The 20,015-nt window shown below is 43.3% G+C and overlaps 1 protein-coding gene across 1 annotated transcript in view; it reads right to left on the bottom strand.

The window, feature by feature from the left end:
* LOC126456274 (G-protein coupled receptor GRL101-like) overlaps window positions 1–20,015 on the bottom strand; it is a 490,877-nt gene that overhangs the window by 234,799 nt on the left and 236,063 nt on the right. The window contains exons 7-9 of the mRNA XM_050092026.1: window positions 19,838–19,996; window positions 18,923–19,075; window positions 5,286–5,408 (exon numbers count right to left, since the gene is read on the bottom strand). Of these exons, the coding sequence (XP_049947983.1) occupies window positions 5,286–5,408; window positions 18,923–19,075; window positions 19,838–19,996 (435 nt within the window). The remainder of the gene's footprint in view (window positions 1–5,285; window positions 5,409–18,922; window positions 19,076–19,837; window positions 19,997–20,015) is intronic.

Here is a 20,015-nt window from a genome sequence, read left to right as displayed (position 1 = left end):
CCTCTGACGGGGTGCAGACTGGTGCTTCCACCACGGAATCGTCCATCGGGGCAACAACCTGAGAATTGTGATCCTCATCGTCTAGAGACTGCGTCCTGCAGGTGTTAGACGGGGCGATCCGCCGTTTCCGACGTCTCTTCGGCGACCGTTGCTTGCGCCGTGATCTTCAGTGTCCGAAGACGCCTGGGGATCCGGATGGTCGGGCACAAAAGCATCGGTAGTCACAACCATGGAGTCAAGGGCCGTCCCCTGTCCCAGAGATTGCTCACCAATGCACACGTCGGGAGGAGGAGGCAAAGGCGCCGGTCCTTCCGCAACAGCCTGAGGCATTACCGGAGACGACGATGTCGCAGTAGTAGGAGCCAGTGGTGATCGCGGCCGGGGGTCGTTATGCAGAACTTCGGCAAACGTCAGTGGTAGCGTCGTCGGAGCTGTCGTGGCCAGCAGGTCCCCAAGCGGTAACTGTGTGATTCTGCGTTGCAGACAGCAGGAACGGAGGTGTCCTTCTTTGCCTCATTCCGAGCGTGTCTTCGGCTGGTCATCATAAATAATAATTGCAAGGCAGCCACCGGCAGAGTCAGATGCAAAGCTAATCTTCAGTGTCGATTTTCTGTGGGCATTAGCCATTCTCTGTCGAAGGAAACACAGCGCGCTAAGACGGTAGAATTACGTGAACAACACCGCGAGGAGCTGCGCGGCGACGTCGTAAACAAGCGTGCCGAAAAGTGACTCGCTATCGAGGTGGACGATGCTGTTACTAAATGACAGAACAGTAATTTCAGGAGATATAAGATAATGGCTGGTGATTGTTGTTTTATTTGGGTGGGGGGGGGGGGGGGGGGAATCGGAATTGATTCATCATAATTCGCACTTTGTTTTCGATGTAGTTAACGAGACACGTAATTGAAGTAAAATAATTACGCGGCGTGTACATAAGCCTAAGGTTTTAGTGTAAATATCTTTTTAAATTTGTGTATGCACCCATCAACTTCTTTTACCGAAAATGTCTTTAAGTTTAATTCATTAATTGATAACGTTTTAAGTTGGCCACTGTTGTTTCTGATGGATGCCCAAACATCTTTGATATGAATGAATTCATCTCTCCGTTGGTGGAGGTATGTACTGTCTATGCAACCAGATGAAGGCAGTTTGTTTATTGCCATACGCGTTTCGCTTCCTTTATTTGGGAAGCACCATTAGTGGCCTGAAATACATGTTTCCTTTTATAAATACAATAAACGCATTATGTGGTAGATATAATATGCTGCTATATTACATTTTGTCGTGTTTTCTCTTGTTTTTTGGGTTGGAAGTAACTTTCGTAGCACAAGTTCCGTACTATGAATGTATCGTTCGGTGGAAATCATAACACCGAAAGACACATTCACAGTACGGAACTTATGCTACAAAAGTTGCTTCTAACCTAAAAAACAATCAAAAACACGACAAAATGTAATATAGCAGAATATTATATCTACCACATAATACGTTTATTGTATGTATAAAAGGAAACATGTATTTCAGGCCACTGATGGTGCTTCCCAAATAAAGGAAGCGAAACGCGTATGGCAATAAGCAAACTGCCTTCATTTGGTTGTATAGACGGTACATACGTCCACGAATTTAGAGCAACTAAGGGAACGGCAGAAAACAGGAAAGAAATGACGGGAATCCATCTCTCTACCTTCCTTAGCCTCCTGTTAAGTTACTAATCATAATTCACCTGTAGAGGTGGTACTAGCATGATCTTACCCGTCACTGTGGGCAACAACGTTGTTGAAATGTTGGGGCAGCATACACGTATCCTTCTCCGTCTTCCGCGCTTTCGTCGGTGTATTCATCGTCAATCATTTTCGGATTTTTTTTAGGAGCTACTGGTACCGGTGATTAATGCACAATTCTTTCTTATTGTTGAGGTGATTTTATTCTTGTGAGACGAAACTAATAATATGTTGTTGTTCTCTCCAAGACATAGAATCAGCAAAAAAAGGGAGACATGATACTTCTGACGAGCCTCTCAGTAGGGTAACACACGTGGAACAGCGTAGTTGAAAGCCCATTTCCACTCGCAGGCGCCAACTTTACACCCAAAACGAAGTTCGTAGGACTCCTTCACGATAGGATCAAGTTTTCAGCTAAGAATTAGCCCTCCGCAGATGTGCAAAAAAGCAGTTGTGCTACTTACACAGGTACAACAGCCAGTATTACGATCAGACAGACGGCGTAGCAATGGGTAGCCCACTGGCTCCAGCTGTTGCGAACCTCTTCATGGAGAATTCTGAGGATATTGCCATAGATACTGCGCCATTAAAGCCGAAGTGTTTCTTTCGATACGTTGACGACACGTTCATCATTTGGCCACACGGACGCAAGAAACTCGACGAATTTTTTGGAACATCTCAATGGCATCAACAGTAATATCCAGTTCACCACGGAGGTGGAAAATGATAATGCATTGCTGGCCGTGCGGTTAAAGGCGCTGCAGTCTGGAACCGCAAGACCGCTACGGTCGCAGGTTCGAATCCTGCCTCGGGCATGGATGTTTGTGATGTCCTTAGGTTAGTTAGGTTTAACTAGTTCTAAGTTCTAGGGGACTAATGACCTCAGCAGTTGAGTCCCATAGTGCTCAGAGCCATTTGAACCATTTTTTTTGATAATGCATTGCACTTCCTCGACGTGCTTGTCCATCGTAAACGAAATAGGTGCCTTGGCCACAGCGTCTACAGAAAACCCACCCACACAGACCTGTATCTGCATGCCACCAGCCATCATCATCCAGCACATAAGCGCACAGTATTACAAACGTTGGTGCATCATCAGACGACGATAACCTGCCCCATGAATTGAGCCACCTACGCAAGGTTTTCAGGAATAACGGCTACAGCGCCCATCAAGCGAAAGAAGTGATTTCTGGGAAATATCAGAATAAGACCACCGACGAAGAGCAGGAAAAGAAACTTGCTTTGCTGCCATTCTGTGGCTCTGTGTCGGGCAAGATAAGCCGCCTGTTGAAAAGACACAAGATCAAATCAATCTTCAGGCCTCCACCGAAAATCCGTCAATTACTGAGACCAGTTAAAGACGCAGTAGGCCTCAGAACACCTGGAGTCTACGAAATACCTTGTGAGTGTGACCAGAAGTACATCGGACAAACAGTGCGCACTGTGGAACAACGCACAAAAGAACATGAGAGGTACTATCGCCTACGCTACCCAGAGAAACCTGCGTTAGCTGAGCATGCGTTAGAAAACGGTCACCACATAAAATTTGACGATACCTCTGTCGTGGCTCGCACTCACGGCTTCTGGGGAAGTTTAATAAAGGAAGCTATTGAAATAAAAATTACCGCAAACACCCTGAATAGAGACGGTGGCTTGGAGCTCAGCGCTGCGTGGGATCCAGCGATCGCGCGGTTGAAGAGGATACATCGAACACCGGCTCAAAACATGTCCATATATGGCAATGTCACGGGCACCAGTGACGTCACAGCCGGCAGCTAGCGCATATAAGGGCGCACCAACAGCCCACTGGCAGTCATACCACTTGACAATGGCCAAGGAGTGCTTCGCCGAAAGCTCGTGTAGTTTTAAGCAATTGACGCGGTTGGAAACCCGAGAACATTTTATTCAGTGTTATCGCCGCGAGACTCTTCATTCATACATTTGAGCATGGCTAATCAGAATGTTACTAAATGTCTATGATTTTCTGTAGATTGATTTCCGAACTAAGGATTATGTATGAGAATTCATAGTAAATAATACGACCCCTTCTCAAAAGCACCGTCACAATAACAAAAATATCGATTTTCAAGGATATCAAAACATGTCACGAGAAAACAGCAACTGATTTTAGTTTGTACACGGGATCCACAAATGTACTAAAAAACGCATTTGCGTTCTTTGCGACAAAAATACTGCTGGCGCTTGTAATGGATTCAGTCTATGACTGAGACAGTAATGCAGAGCGTGCTGCAGGGATCAATGTTGGGATCATTTCTTTTTCTCGTGTGCTGGTGTCACCTCTCTCTTGTTTTACGGTGACAATGCGGAGTATATAACACATTTTTCAACATGCTGGACATCAGAGCGACTAAATATTTTAATATCCAAGTTCTTAAAGTGCGTACCACCAAATCACAGTTACTGGATTTCAAAGTAAGCAACGCATGCCACAGACGTGTAGGAAATATTTAAAATATTTATGGAATTTCGTGTAGAGACAATGAAGACTGTAAATTGGTTGGTTTGTACTTGGATGGCAGTCTTCAAAGGGGAAACCATGTTACTTTTTATCCAGGAAAATAAACAGTGCATTATACTTGCTTATCCAGCTGTCTAAAACTTCGTGTAATAAAACAGTGAAGACAGTATACTATGAGGCGATTTTCCCGTTTATAAGTAGGGGCGTGCCACTGATCTGTACTTGAACTGGTGCTACAAAAGCGAATTCTTACGCTGAAACATCTTAAGGGATACAGGGAGACTTGTAGTGACGTCTCTATCAAAAATAAAATATCTCATTGTATACTCGCTGTGTGCATTTACCAATATACATCATTTATTGTAAGCCATCAGGATAACACATCCAAACGCTGTGATGTGCATAACCACAACACAAGAACTAAGCACAGTTATTATAGAGAAAGAGCCAAATTATAAGTATCAGAGCACAGTCCATATATCAGTGGCTCAATGTGCTGCTACAAATTACCGGAACCCTATGAGAATACATACTGTGGATCTATTTAAAACAAAATTCAAATCTTTTCTTATAAACGAATGTCTGTATTGAATGAAGGAATTCGAAGCTCTATCATTATGTACTTTTTTGCAGATGAGTAAGTTATGTATTTGACCTTTGTACAGAAATATATGTACAACAAATTTGTAAACAATATGACGTTCGCAAAAATCATCATGTTATGACCACACGCAAAGAGAAATGTAAATAATAAATAAATAAATGAAGGAGCCTGGTCTTTGTGATGCAATGTACGGTTATGATTGGCTGCAGAAGAAATTGTGTCAGTGTGGGGAATACAGCAGGTACCTTCTTTGTGCAAACTTCAGGGTTATGCTACAGTTATCTGCCAAAATACTGTCGACGTTGAAGAAAGTGTTGTTTGTTCTGAGACAATTATACCAGCTGTCATGTAGAGAAAATTTTAAGATTCTGCACATAAACTGCTAGTTGCTGCACTTTGGACAGTTAAAAAAAAGAAAGTGATTCAGTTTATTTGAGATCTATACCTGCTTGCTGAGAGTTAAGACACTGGTTATACTTACGACAGAACTGTTCATCTTCTCCATTCAGACAGTCTCGTTTGAAATCACACACTAGGGACAGAGGTATAGCACGCCCCTCAGAACAATTGAACAGATCTTCTGTGGAGACCAATTTAAACGAATCTGCAAACATTTAAACGCGTTTTTCAAAATTACATTTGTAACACAATACACTCTATTTTTCAAGCAACGTAAAAGTAATGTAAGCTTGTGCATGCTGGACATTAAAACTGAAACGCCGGGAAGAATACCAAATAGCGAAATTTCAGTTTATCTGCGTTCACAATATAGGAGGAAGGTTGAGTGATTAAACCCTGAAAGTGGTCTAGGGTGTACAGCAAGAGAAATATAATAAACAAAGCTGCCACTTCTGGCAGCAGCCGATCTAGGTGCCGCGTCAGACTGAGGGTGATTGACGGATATGAGTAGGCCCTACTTCATTCCATGCTGCTCCATCTCTATGCTAGAGTTCATCAGTCGTAGCAGCTGGCGTGCCAATTTGTCAGCAACATACGATCACTAGATATTTTGAATGGGTGAAAGATATGAAGAACTTGTTGGTCATGGCAACATCCGAACACCCTCTGTATCGAGGTAGGTCAAGATAGCACAGACAACATGCGGGATTGTGTTATCTTGTTAGAAGACAAAGTCACATTGACATTACAGATGGGCACAGTCACCAACCTTAACACGACAGAAATGTAACTCCTGCTGTCGAAATTATCGGCTATGATACTGGCGACGTTCGTTCCTCTTGGAACCTCCGCGCATCGACAGGGGAATTCGGGGCAGAACGGGATAGCGGGACACAACGGAGTTATGCTGTTTTCTAGACTGGAGAGTTCTGCAATGTATTGTAGTGGTATGTAACTGTCTCTGGAAAGAAGGGAAGGTGCCACAGCGGTTGTGACTTAGGCTGGCGTGCGACTTTTAAGTGAACAGTTGTCCTAAATGTGTTCAGTTATGTTTTTTGTAAGTTTTGGCGAATTTAAACGAAAGACAAGTCATTAATTCTTACTTGTACGCCCTTAAATACACTGTTCTTAAAGTGCATGCCATTCGCTGTACGTCAGTTACATAAGACGTTTAAATCCGTCAGTTAATGTGCCCCATAAAAGTTGGTAACCTGAAATGTGCTCTTGGAGAGGAATGATATGGGGCAAAATGGGATAGTGTTCCGTTTGTCCTTTCGTTTTGATCAAAGTAGATACTGAACTACAAATTTCTTTTTCATCTTGCTTGTCCAGATGGTATAAACTTACATTAGAGAGACTGATAGGCAGTAGTAAGATACTAAATCAATGGAAATGTCAGTTTCAGTCGTCTTACGTTCTGAAATGCGTGTATTAAAAGCGTCTAAGGAGTTTAATATACTCAAATAAAAGCTGGAAAAATTCTTTGATGAAGCTAAGAACAATCGTAACTACAATGTTCATAATACAGATGGGAAATTTAAAAATGTGTTCACTACAGAGCAAAATGCATACTTGAAGTCAACGGAGAGTAGACCTTTTGGTCCAACGATGAAATATCTCGGGCTCGGATTATTAGCCTATCAGCTACCAGAAAGAAAAGGCTTGCCGCACAGGTTTGGCAAGCAAACTTGTCTAGCTGGGTGGGATCTATTTCTAGGCGTCCTATGTTCCCTATTCGGAAGACAGAAAATACATTTGGTGCACGAGCAATGCGACTCAATACAGCAACAGTAACTTGGTATTACACATTAAATAAAATTGTACATTCTTCAAAATGTCATTAAAATATTTTATTATTCTTAACGATTGTTTTGAAGATTCGATATTCCTTACTATAAATTATTCGTCAGACAACTTTATGTCTTAGTTTTAAGGTGATGATCCTGATAATTTCGACGTTTATGCAAATTTCATAAAAACGGTCCTTACCCTACTCTGCCCCGTGGGTGGGGCAGAACGGGAAATATGTAAGTATGTCTTTGAAAAAATGTAAAAAATACATGACGTATAAGTTTTAAGTGATTTTCAGGTAAGATAAATTAGCTTATTCTACAAGGTGATTTTTTACACATTTAAGAACTGTTTTCTTGCATTCCTTTATTTTAAATAAATTTTTAAAATTTAGTATCCTGTTCCGCCCCGAGCTTCCCTACGTCCATTGTGATGCTGTATCTATAACTAGAGAACTCGTCTGAAAGACTTTGTGGTGCCACTCTCGTGTCCAGCGCTGTCGTCGGGCATTCCAATGGTAGTCGTTTCCTCTGCCTTGCGTCAAGAGAAGCCACGAAAATGGTCACCTTGCTGACAGTCTGTTGTGCTCCATATATCGTCACACTGTCCGTATGGATACTCGTCTTCATGCAGACAAGCCCATTTACTGACTCAAGATATGTGGTGTTAATGTGCAACTCTGCACAGCTGAGCAAACAATATATCTGTCCTCTCGGGCGCTAGTCACGTGTAGCCGTTGAGATCCTGTCTGGCACTACGGCTTTTCTGAACTCATCGATTCCATATCTGCCTAACAGTTGTCGGATTCTGACAAAACTCAGAAGTAATATCGTGGAACAACAAACCACGATCTCCATGGGCCACGACCCTGATGCTGTTGAATTTCGACAGGTCCTGGTAGATGTTTCTTTTTTACATAAGGGATACATTCACAACAGACCGACATTTCAGTGTAGTTTCTGGAAGAGCGACCCGCTTCATGCTAATCTGACATTTGTTGCATGTCAGCTCCATGGTGTTGCAATTGTAATACCCAGCTGTTTATCTATATTTCATTCCCTTTTGTTACTACAAAAAGAAAAAATTAGGTGCAACAAGCATAGATTTCTAAAGACCAATATTAATCAGGTCAGTCCCTCTTTTAAATATACTGTGAATCACGACCTTACTGATCTAGGCGTGGCAGCTCGTGTTAGTTCCACAGTTATTGACGAAATTGTTGAGGGATTTCACGCTGGGTGACTTTGGGTAGCCTTGCTACTAATCAGTATCCATCATTTGTTGTGTTTTTCTTAAACGGATACTGAATTGATAGTGAGTTTGGTTGGACAGGATATGAGTTCTCCTGCACCTCGCTAGCTATGCTCTTATGAATACGCTGACGTAAATTTGGTACTATAAGTTATGATATCGACAGTTGGCAGCGTCACAAAGAGCACCTTCCCTGCACTGCGCTGGGTATGCTCTTCTTGTAAACATGCAGACAAATATTTGGCAACAAAAGTTATGATATCGGCAGCAGGCAGCGTCCTAGAGTGCATTAAGAGAGACGATCAAAGTTTCAGAAAAGTGAGCTCAGAATACCTGGTGATTAATCTTTTACTTGTCCACTATTAGTGGGAATTTCCGGAAGCGGAGGAAAAATTGCGCCCGGCACACCGACTGCCGTGAGGAGATGCGCAGTACGGAGAGAGCCTGTCCCTCTTCCTTCACACAGTCTGCCACACACCACATTTTGCGTTCGCTATTATGGACAGATAGTTTCTTCTTCTGAGAACACTCTTTATTATGTTCAGAAACGAACCAAACTCTCGTTCATCGTTCATTCTAGTACAAACAATCCAAGCACGGAGCAGCGAAATGAAACAAGGCAATTGATAGCAAACACTAATGCTATTGCACACAATATTGTTTGATTGCCAAGGCTGACAGTGCTCGGACACAAACACCACATAGTCTTTAATTTCTAACGATTTAGAATTACAGGCACATCCAGAAAGAGTAGTTTGGCGCACTATACGCGTGGTTTTTCTTTACTATTGGTAGAGAATTAGTGCAGGAGATGGAGATAGTACTCCTCATTCTGCTCGAGGAGTATCACGCAGACTGGCTCGTTGCTCATGAACTTGCAATGTAACGAAAAGCAGGAATGGAAGACAGTCCATTCACTGAGTTTAAAGCAAATAAATAGAGCGGTCGAACGCAGTTGAATAAGATATTGCCTTCTAAATTGATAGATCCATTTGATGATAAAGTCTGGTACAAAATAATATAATATTGTTTTACAAAAATATGATATTTATTGTTTTTACGATGATGCAGAAACTTTCGTCGAAGGCTTCGGACTTACTCTGGATGAGAACATGGAGCGAAGAGGCTAAATATTTATACGAAAAAATATTTATTTAGTGTTTTTCCCGTCGCCCTGCTTGACGAACCTTGGCGGATATTGCAAGAAAACTAGCTTTTATTATCTATACAAGGAATATCACTTTTAAGAACACGTTATTGAGATTACACAAAGTCATGGCCAAGCAGACAGCAACGGGACTGGAAAGTTGACTAACAACAGATTATGGAGGAGGAGAAGGAGATTAGTGTTTAAAGTCCAGTCGACAACGGGATCATTAGAGACGGAGCACAAGCTCGGATTAGGGAAGGATGGGGAAGGAAATCGGCAATGCCTTTTCAAAGGAACCATCCCGGCATTTTCCTGAAGCGATTTAGGGAAATCACGGGAAACCTAAGTCAGGATGACCGGACGCGGGTCTGAACCATCGTCTTCCCGAATAGATTATGACCGCTGACGATGAGTCATCGTGTCATAGAGTACTTCCTCAAGATCTACTAACTGTGGAAGAGCTCCTATGGATCAGATAACAAAGTGATTGACGCGACAGTCACTGTTGCAACACCCAGAGCGTAGTCAAGTCATACCTTCAATTCCTTTCGTCGTTTTCATATCGCTCTGCTTAGCCTGCTACCTCAAACGGCAGTTTACACAGTTTAGTTGCAGAGCAGGGTTCTTGCTGGTAAAGTAACAATAGTGATTTGTTTTTGTTTATTGCACTGTTCTTCCGTGCAGCGCGTTTATTTTACGCACCAAAATGTCCTAAAAATAGTTGCAAAAGTGCGCAGAAGAGTTCCAGGATTTACCGCCGTGGTTGCAAATCTAATACCTGAAAGTTACCGGGCAGCGTGTGACCTATCTACCGCAGAACCTAAGCGCTCAGCTATTGCTGTCGCATCCATATTGTGTGTGCTCTGACAGATGTGTAACGACATCATCATCCCCTTCCCTCGCTTGACTACCAATCACTTTGTTACGAGTATTTTTATCGACGATACATCCCTGCAATCGAGCGAGGAGGCGCAGTTGTGAGACCATGGATTCGTATTTGGGATGGAGGTGGCGCAAATCCCCGTCCGACCATTTAGATTTAAGTTTTCCGTGGTTGTCCTACATCGCTTAAGGTGAATGCCGGAATGGTTGCACCAAAAGGACACGGCCGATTTCCTTCCCCAGTCCAAGCGTTTTCTCCGTCCGCAATGACTTCGTTATCGATGGGGCGTTAAATGTTAATCTTATTTTTTATTAGATTTTTAGTTGAAATGCAATTATCTCTGTGCATCATCAATGCTGAACTGTTTTTGACATTCAGAAAGCCTTTCGGATGTTCATATGAGTTGTATATACTATTTTCTTCGACAATATGTCGACGACAGACAGTCTTCTTCAGATGCTGCAAGCTGTATTTAAAGTCCAGGCAGCGAGTATAGCCTGTTCACAAAGAGATGAAAGAGAGTTTTCTAGGTCTGGACTGGCAGAACGCCCGCTCTTGTTTTGTGTCCGGCCCATGATCGCCTCAACAATGTAATACGGAACTTTGCTTATGTACCCATATTATGCCGTGTTTTTGGTGTCACGAGTTAACACATTCAGATGACAAAAGTCATGGGATAGCTATAAGCACATATACAGATGGCGGTAGTATCGCTCACACAAGGGATAAAAGGGCTGTGCATTGCCGGAGCTGTTATTCGTACTCAGGTCTCCGACGTGATTATAGCCGCACGACGGTAATTAACAGACTTTGAACGTGGAGTGGAAGTTCGAGATAGATACATGGGACATTCTGTTTCGGTAATAATTAAGGAATTCAGTATTCCGAGATCCACAATGTCAAGGGTGTGCTGAGAATACCAAATTTCGGACATTACCTCTCACCACGGACAACGCGCAGCGGCGTTTGCGTCGAGTTGTGGGACATACGACGAACGTATCCGTTAGGACAATGGAGTGAAATCTGTTGTTAATGAGCTATGGCAGTAGATGACTGACGCGAGCACATTCGCTAACAACACGACATCGTCTGCAGCACTTCCCATGGACTTGTGACCGTATCTGTTGAACTCCAGACGACTAGGAAAACCGTGACCTGGTCAGAGCAGTCTCTTTTTCACTTGGTAAGAGCGATGGTAGGGTTCGAGTGTGGTGCAGACCCCACGAAGCCAAAGACACAAGTTGTCAACAAGACACTGCGTATGCTGGTGGTGGCTCCATAATGGTGTGGGCTGTGTTTACATGTAATGGACTGGGTCCTCTCGTCCAACTGAACCGATCATTGACTGGGAATGCTTATGTTCCGCTAGTTGGAGACCATTTGCAATCGTTCATGGACTTCAGGTTCCCAAACAACGATGTCATGTTACTGGGCGACGATTGTTCGCGACTAATTTGAAGGACACGCTGGACAATTCGAGCGGATGATTTGGTCTTCCATATCGTCCGACATGAATCCCACCGAATATTTATGGGACATAATCTAGAGGTCAGTTCATGCGCAAAATACTCCACTGGCAACTCTTCCGCAGTTATAGATGGCTATAGAGGCAGCATGGATCAGTATTTCTGCGGGGGACTTCCAGCGACTTTTTGAATCAATGATGTTATATAGCTAGAGAAAGCCGAAATGCACGCTATAAGCTCACGCAGGATGGCGTGAGGTCTGAAACAGGATACGTAATGAATGCTATAAAGAAAAGTACGTAGCTTCTGGAATACTTAACTTTAATCCATCATTTGTATACATCGTTCTTGATGAGACATGCTTCATACGATAACCATCAATTGCTATGGCGCCTTGCTAGGTCGTAGCCATTAACTTAGCTGAAGGCTATTCTAACTATCTTCTCTGCAAATCTGCAAATAAGCGAGGCTTCGTCAGTGTTGCATCGCTAGCTAAGTCGTCCGTACAACTGGGGCGAGTGCTAGTAAGTCTCTCGAGACCTGCCGTGTGGTGGCGCTCGGTCTGCGATCACTGACAGTGGCGACAAGCGGGTCCGACATGTACTAATGGACCGCGGCCGATTTAAAGCTACCACCTAGCAAGTGTGGTGTCTGGCGGTGACACCACAAATGATACATTGAACTGCTACACTACGCCGGGCAAAAGGAGGTCCGACACGATATTAGGAAGTGCCTCATGACTTTTGTCACCTCAGTGTACATCTGTTGATGAGTGCGTAGCTGTTACTATTCTTTCCACTGCTCGGAGAAGGGAAAGGAGTAGTACTTTACAGAGTGGGGCTAAACAACTAACCGGTTATGTCGCTGAATTTTTCGAGCACAAGAGCAAAAATAATTTTGTTTGTGTGTGTAATGGCACCCTTATTTATTGTTGGAATGCCTGGTATTGTTTCCCTTACAAAGGGAGGTCCCAACGGGTGGTGTCGACTAAAAACTCGTGTATGGGGTTGTGTGTGTTAAGGTTCCAGGGATTACATCACACCCTGCATTCATTGTCCCTGGTTAGCTTTCTTTTACAGGTAATCAATAAAAAAGATCCTTTAGATGACTGAAGTTGCAATAACAAAATCTGTTTCTGAAGCCCTGCTTTAGCGTAGTTGTGTAGTTAACTGGCTGATATAGTGAAGGTATACTAAGGCGTCACAGAAACTGGTATAGGCAAGCGTACTCAAATACAGAGGTACACAAACAGGCAGAATACGTGGCTGTGGTCGGCAACGCCTACACAAGACAACATGCGTCTGGCGCAGTTATCAGATCGGTTACTGCTGCAACAATGGCAGCTTATCAGGACTTAAGTGAGTTTGAACGTCGTGTAGGGTAGGCGCAAATTGAGACGCGTATAGCACGTGTGACGTGACACGACACTACAGCGCGACACGCACGTGCCGCACGAGTCGCGCGGGTGCAGTGCATATTGCGACGCGCACACCATACTTCGCACGCGCCGTCTGGCGACGCTCTAAGCTGACAGAACTGAAGAGAGCGCAACCTGTTATCTTCCTCAAACGATTTTACAGAAACTGTTCACTGAAAATATTTGATTTTTGCCTTACTTATAGCGTTATATGTCAGCTTCGTGGTGAAGTGCCCATGATCTCTCTAATGACCATTCTTATTGTGATGAACACATTTTAGTAAGACACTACGCAAAACTCAAAAAGTTTGCAACGAAAATTTGGGGTAGCTATGATTTTGCGTTTGGTACGTATTACACCATATGTTGCTGCGTACGAAATTTAGAATTTTTGTTTAGACTTGGGAGGAGGTCTCTATCGGCCTCCGATCTTGAGTAAATGGATTCCATGTAGCGCGCTCACTTCCGATCTCACGACCGCGAAAATGAAATACTCGCAACATCTCTCGTATCTCCTAAACCGCTCGAGACATCGAAACGAAAGTTTGGTGAATGATAGCACACAAGGAGGAGAGTGTTTTTTCCAATTCTTAAACATACGGAACTTTCTTATCTGTGGCGGTATATCAGTACTTACAGTTCCCTTTTTATTTATATCACGCCAGTGACTGTAATTTTTAAGAGTTATCGCCAGCTAGCGAATCAAGAGCTTTCTAGTATGAAAATAAACACGAAATTTCTTCTTTTATGTTACTGCAAACCGACACTGTGAGGTATTTCGTAAGCTATTGAGCTCTGTGATTGCCAATTACTTGTTTAATGAGGCACTCCGTTTCGAAATTCTGTCTCAATAGCTGCTGTGAGATGAGTTTGGCGAAAATCACACAAAAACAGATTGCCAATTCTGTTGGAAATTTTGGTGGAATCCCCGTAACCCATCACATTTTTAACACTGAGAGACTGAAAGGAAACTTACCAAAGGATTTTATTCCTTCTCTTGATCTGAGCAGTATTAAAATAATGACGAGCGTTCCTTCAGGCGGAATGATAGGCAAATGCCAGATACTGGTTACTCAGCGACGGCTTGCCAAACTGACAATGTGTGATGGCGAATAAAATAGTTGTTATTGAGAAAAATTAACAATTGATCAGTCGCACAACACAATGGTCAGCGTATTGTCAGCAGCGGAGGATAATGCGCGCGACAGGAATGCACAAGCTAGCCATGTGTGCCTTGTGAGTTGCAGTTCGAAAAACATTGTCATGAAAGTAGATCTACCTTTGTCAGCAATACATTCAAACAAATTAAATATATCTAATCATAACATTCTTTTAGGATGTTCCTGCTTTCGTAATAATACCGACCATTTTCTTCATTTGTGAAGCCTGTTGTATAATTAGTTTATTAACGCTGATAATGTGCATGCGACAACTGAAATGTTTTTCTGTTCACGGCGAACCAATTAAAATATTGTTATTTGTGACTGCTTTTCGACTGTTTCTAGCTGGCAGCGCAAATGTGATGTTCACATACATGTAGTACAGTGTGTCGTATTACATTATTACATCCATATCAGAGTAATCACAATGGGACTTCTATACTTCAGATCTTGGACGCTTTTTACCAGGAGCACAAAGGGATCACACATGTGGAGATTATCCCTTTCTAAATTTTTGTACCAGATCGTACAGATACGCCAGCATACTAGGCAGCGAGAAGATGACCTTGTTTTACTTTCCTGGCTTGCTTCTTAATCACATGATCTTTTAATATCCCTTGCTTCCTTATTCACTATCCTCTGTCCTTTCTTGCGGTCTGAAAACATAGCGGAGGCATATGATACAATTCCAGCGGCCAACGGCTCATCAGTTACTGGAGTACGCATTTTTCTTGACAGAAGAAAAACATAACAAAACAAAACTATACAGCCGGCCGGAGTGGCCGTGCGGTTCTAGGCGCTACAGTCTGGAACCTGGCGACCGCTACGGTCGCAGGTTCGAATCCTGCCTCGGGCATGGAGGTGTGTGATGTCCTTAGGTTAGTTAGGTTTAATTAGTTCTAAGTTCTAGGCAACTGATGACCTTCGAAGTTTAGTCGCATAGTGCTCAGAGCCATTTGAACAAAACTATACAGATATAAATAACAGAAAAGTATAACGTACTAACGAAGAAAGGCGGAGCGTTTAAATGGCAAAAATCGAAACACTACCTAAAGGCAATAAAATTTAGTACACAGTGAGGCAAAATTTATCGTATGGGCAATACCACCACTGCTCATATGCGCCGTTCCGATGTGAGCATATGGCCGGGCTACTTTTCCGCTCCCTGCCTCAAATATCCCACGGTGCTAGCGAGGCACGCGTGACGCGCGGCGCGAGAAACTGTGCCTCAACCACAACGCCGTGCGACCTGGCGCAGGCGTGTGTCGCGTCCCAGTCGCGTCCCAGTCGCGTCGGAATTTGGCCGGCCCCATTTGAACCTGTGATGTTACAAAAACGCGCGCTACGCTGCGTCGCGCCACACGCGCTATACGCGTCTCAATTTGCGCCTAGCCTACAGTCGGCGCACGAGCGATGGGACACAGCATCTCCGAGGTAGCCATGAAGTGGGGGTTTTCCCGTACGGCCATTTCTAGAGTTTACCGTGAGTATCAGGAATCCGGTAAAACATCAAATCTCCAACATCGCTAGTCCGCAGCTCGTGGTCGTACGGTAGCGTTCTCGCTTCCCACGCCCGGGTTCCCGGGTTCGATTCCCGGCGGGGTCAGGGATTTTCTCTGCCTCGTGATGACTGGGTGTTGTGTGATGTCCTTAGGTTAGTTAGGTTTAAGTAGTTCTAACAAGGGAACCTCCCCATCGCACCCCCCTCAGATTTAGTTATAAGTTGGCACAGTGGATAGACCTTGAAAAACTGGACACAGATCAATCGAGAAAACAGGAAGAAGTTGTGTGGAACTACGAAAAAAATAAGCAAAATATACGAACTGAGTAGTCCATGCGCAACATAAGCAACATTAAGGATATTGTGAGCTCAGGAGCGCCGTGGTCCCGTGGTTAGCGTGAGCAGCTCTTGAGGAAGAGGTCCTTGGTTCGAGTCTTCTATCGGGTGAAAATTTTACTTTCTTTATTCTCGCAAATTTATGATCCGTCCGTTCGTTCATTGACGTCTCTGTTCACTGTAATAAGTTTAGTGTCTGTGTTTTGCCACCGCACCGCAAAACCGTGTGATTAGTAGACGAAATGACGTGCCTCTCCAGTGGGCACCGAAAACATTTGCTCGCAAGGTCATACGTCAACCGATTCCTCCACAGGACAACACGTCTGATATATTCTATACGACACTGGTGACGGCATGTGCGTCACCTGACAGGAATATGTTGTCGACCCATCTAACTTGTACACTTGGCGAATGGGTAAAAAGATTATTCTACCTTGCCGATTTAGGTTTTCTTGTGGATGTGATAATCACTCCCAAAAAAGTGATGAAAACATAGGAGTTTGCACATGAACTGCAACAAATGACTGCAGCAGTTTCACAGTCGCACAGTTTTCCCTGTGCTCTGTCAAAACATATGTTTCTAACGTTTTCAAATTTTACCGTGTGTAGACCGTCAAATCCTGCATGTGTCCAAGCAAATCGGAACATGTCCTGGAATTTTGGAGAGCGAAGTTGATTATGTTTGAATGCCTTAACTTTGATGATAGTCTGAAAATAAAAAATTTTTCACTCGAGGGAGGCTTGAACCAAAGACCTTTCGTTTCGCAGTTGCTCACGCTAACCACCGGACCACGGCGCTTCAGGGCTTGCAGTCTCCTTGATGCTGCTTATGTTGCACATGGACTACTCAGTTTGTATATCTTGCTTATTTTTTTCATAGTTCCACACAACTTCTTCCTGTTTTCTCGATTGATCTGTGTTCAGTTTTTCAAGGCCTATCCACTGTGCCAACTTGTAATTAAATCTGAGGGGGGTGCGATGGGGAGGTTCCCTTGTAAGTTCTAGGGGACTGATGACCATAGATGTGAAGTCCCATAGTGCTCAGAGCCATTTGAACCATTTTTTTTCCAACGTCGCTGCTGCCAAAAAAAAATCCTGCACGAATGGAACCAATGACGACTGAAGAGAATCGTTCAATGTGACAGAAGTGCAACTCTTCAGCAAATCGCTGCAGATTTCAATTCTGGGGCTTCAGCAAGTGTCAGCGTGCGAATCAATCAGGGAAAGATCATCGATATGGGCTTTCGGAGCCGAAGGCCTTGATGATTGCGCGACACATAGCTTAACGCCTCGCCTGGGCCCGTTAACAGCTACGTTGGAGTGTTGATAACTGGAAACATGTTGCCTGGTCGGACGAGTCTCGCTTCAAATTGTTTCGAGCGGATGGACGTGTGCGGGTATGGAGACATCCTCATGAATTCATAGACCATGTCAGCAGGGGACCGTTCAAGCTGGTGTAGGCTCTGTAATGGTGTGGGACGTGTGCAGTTGGAGTGATATGGGACCCCTAATACGTCTAGATACAACTCTGACAGGTGACATGTACGTAAGCACTCTGTCTGACCACCTGCATCCATTCGTAGCCATTGTGCATTCCGATGGACTTCGGCAATTCCAGCACGACAATGCGACACCCCACATGTCCAGAATTGCTACAGAGTGGCTACAGGAACACACTGAGTTTAAACACGTCCGCTGACCACCAAACTCCCCAGACTTGAACATTGTTGGACATTATCTACTTCAGACATTAGTGGAGTCCATGCCACGTCGTGCCTACACGATGTGAACAGTTTTTTTGGCTCTTCAGTGTATTATATACGAGTCCCCATCACATACGAGTCATTTTTACATTTTTATAGAAATTATCATAATTATTTTTAAGCATGCTTATAATTCAGTGTTACATACGTCAAAAATGTTCAAAACTTTTTTCATTCTTTTTACTGCCGCACTGTAAGTTTTTGCTACTGGCTGTTTTTAATTTCGAATTGGCTAAGAGAACTGATATGGAATTAGTTGCAACAAGACCCTTCTTGAAACATGAAACTATCATTTTTAATTTCATGAATTACGGAAGCTTTTGTTACGCCCCTCTCTTAGTTTCGTAGACACGCAAAACGTAGCAGCTGACACAGGTATGGCGGCCAGTTGATGGCACTGTCAATGCCCCTTGGATCATAAAGTAATATGTGAGCCCAAGTGTGCACTGCACGACGTAAGCTCTGCTTGGCTCGTCCCCCGCACCGCCCCCCCCCCCCCCCCCCCCGCCACCCCACCGGAATTAGTAGATCTCGTTGTGAACAGACTCTACACATAACAACACAGCTCGTAGCAACCGAAGAAGACGACTGGGTCTGTCCTCACTACGTTCTGTATAAAAATCGATTCAACAACTCGTTTGAACACTCAGATGCACACCATTAGTCAATTATACAAGAATAACATGAGGAATCGTCAGAAATGTTGTCATCCTATCTCATTGAGATATACTGGTTTTTAGAATTATACAATATATCTCTGGCTTAGTCGAGTGCCAGGAATTCAGATATAATGGTTTTTAGAATTATACAATAATCTATTGCTTAGTCGAATGCCAGGTTGAGTTATTTCTCACTTTATTGATGAATGGATTCGCCTTCAGATTTCTGTTTACTTCTTGAATTCCATTCTACTTTAAATAAATATTATCTTCAGGTTAAGTATGGAACTAAACTTTAAATGATCCTAACAGCTGATGCGAGAAAAGTGTATGTTAACTTACCACACCCAAATTCATCGGAGATATATCTTCCATTATGACAGTCATTATAGCCGTCACATATAAAGTCTGATGAGATACATCGTTCCTCTCGATGCTTCTTGTTGGATGGCAGAACACACGACAATGTTTCACCTGGTGTGCAGACACTGACTCCTGCAATAAACAGATAAGTATTCTTATCAGAGGATAATACAGACATATGATACATAGGTGTTGCTGTTGCTTTGGAATAAAAGTTACATATAAGAGAAAAGGTGAAATGTGTTTAAAAATGTAAAACATGCAGGCTCAGCTTGGAGCCGAAATCATTTTGATATCTGCAAGTCAACAAAAAAGAGAAAAAAGAACGGCAGCGGATCATGAGATAAGTACTATGTCATAGCGTTTTGCCATTATTGTGAACCCTATTAATCATTATCAAAATGTAATTAACGTTGTGTACGCGTTAGTGTGGGTCGGTGGCTGAATGGATAGGTGTCAGGCTGAAAAACAAATGGTAAATTAAGTTGTTCCTAAGGTTTTTTTCTGACGCACCTCATTTCTTTAATCCCTGGCAATGATTTGTTAATCTGAAAAATGCCAAGCTGTACCAAGGATTGAAGTCCATTTGTAACTGATCGTCTCCCTGTAATAAGGTGGGTAAGTCAGTAAAAAAGTTGAAGAAAGGCAACTTTTGCGCTACAAACAGCTGCGATATTTTGAATAACTAAATGCTTTAATATCAGCAGAAAAGGAGCCATTCGATGTTTTTTACGTTGTTGGCGTCTTCAAAACGAAGTGCAATCAATGTCCACACATTTTCACGCAGTTAACGTAAAAACGAAATTGTAGATTTTTGCGTCCTTTGGCTTTTTCTGTGATCCTACGAATGAGTAAATGGAGCGGACTCGTTTTCAGCAAGTCCACGGTACTCACCGTACTCCTTGAGATATCTGCCGGCGCAGTCCACCTCGTCTGCACACGGTTGCCCGCTGGAAGCCGGCACGCAATCGCAGTATGAGTCGCAGACATTGGCGCGCCTGATACAGCGGCCGTTTGGACAGAGATATTCGCCCTGTCCTCTGCACTCGGTGCCTGCGAGAGAGACAATTTG

Source organism: Schistocerca serialis, chromosome 2 (genome assembly GCF_023864345.2).
Source record: "Schistocerca serialis cubense isolate TAMUIC-IGC-003099 chromosome 2, iqSchSeri2.2, whole genome shotgun sequence".
Classification (NCBI taxonomy): domain Eukaryota; kingdom Metazoa; phylum Arthropoda; class Insecta; order Orthoptera; family Acrididae; genus Schistocerca; species Schistocerca serialis.
Note: the sequence above shows the minus strand (reverse complement) of the source record. Positions and strands in the feature narration are given on the sequence as shown.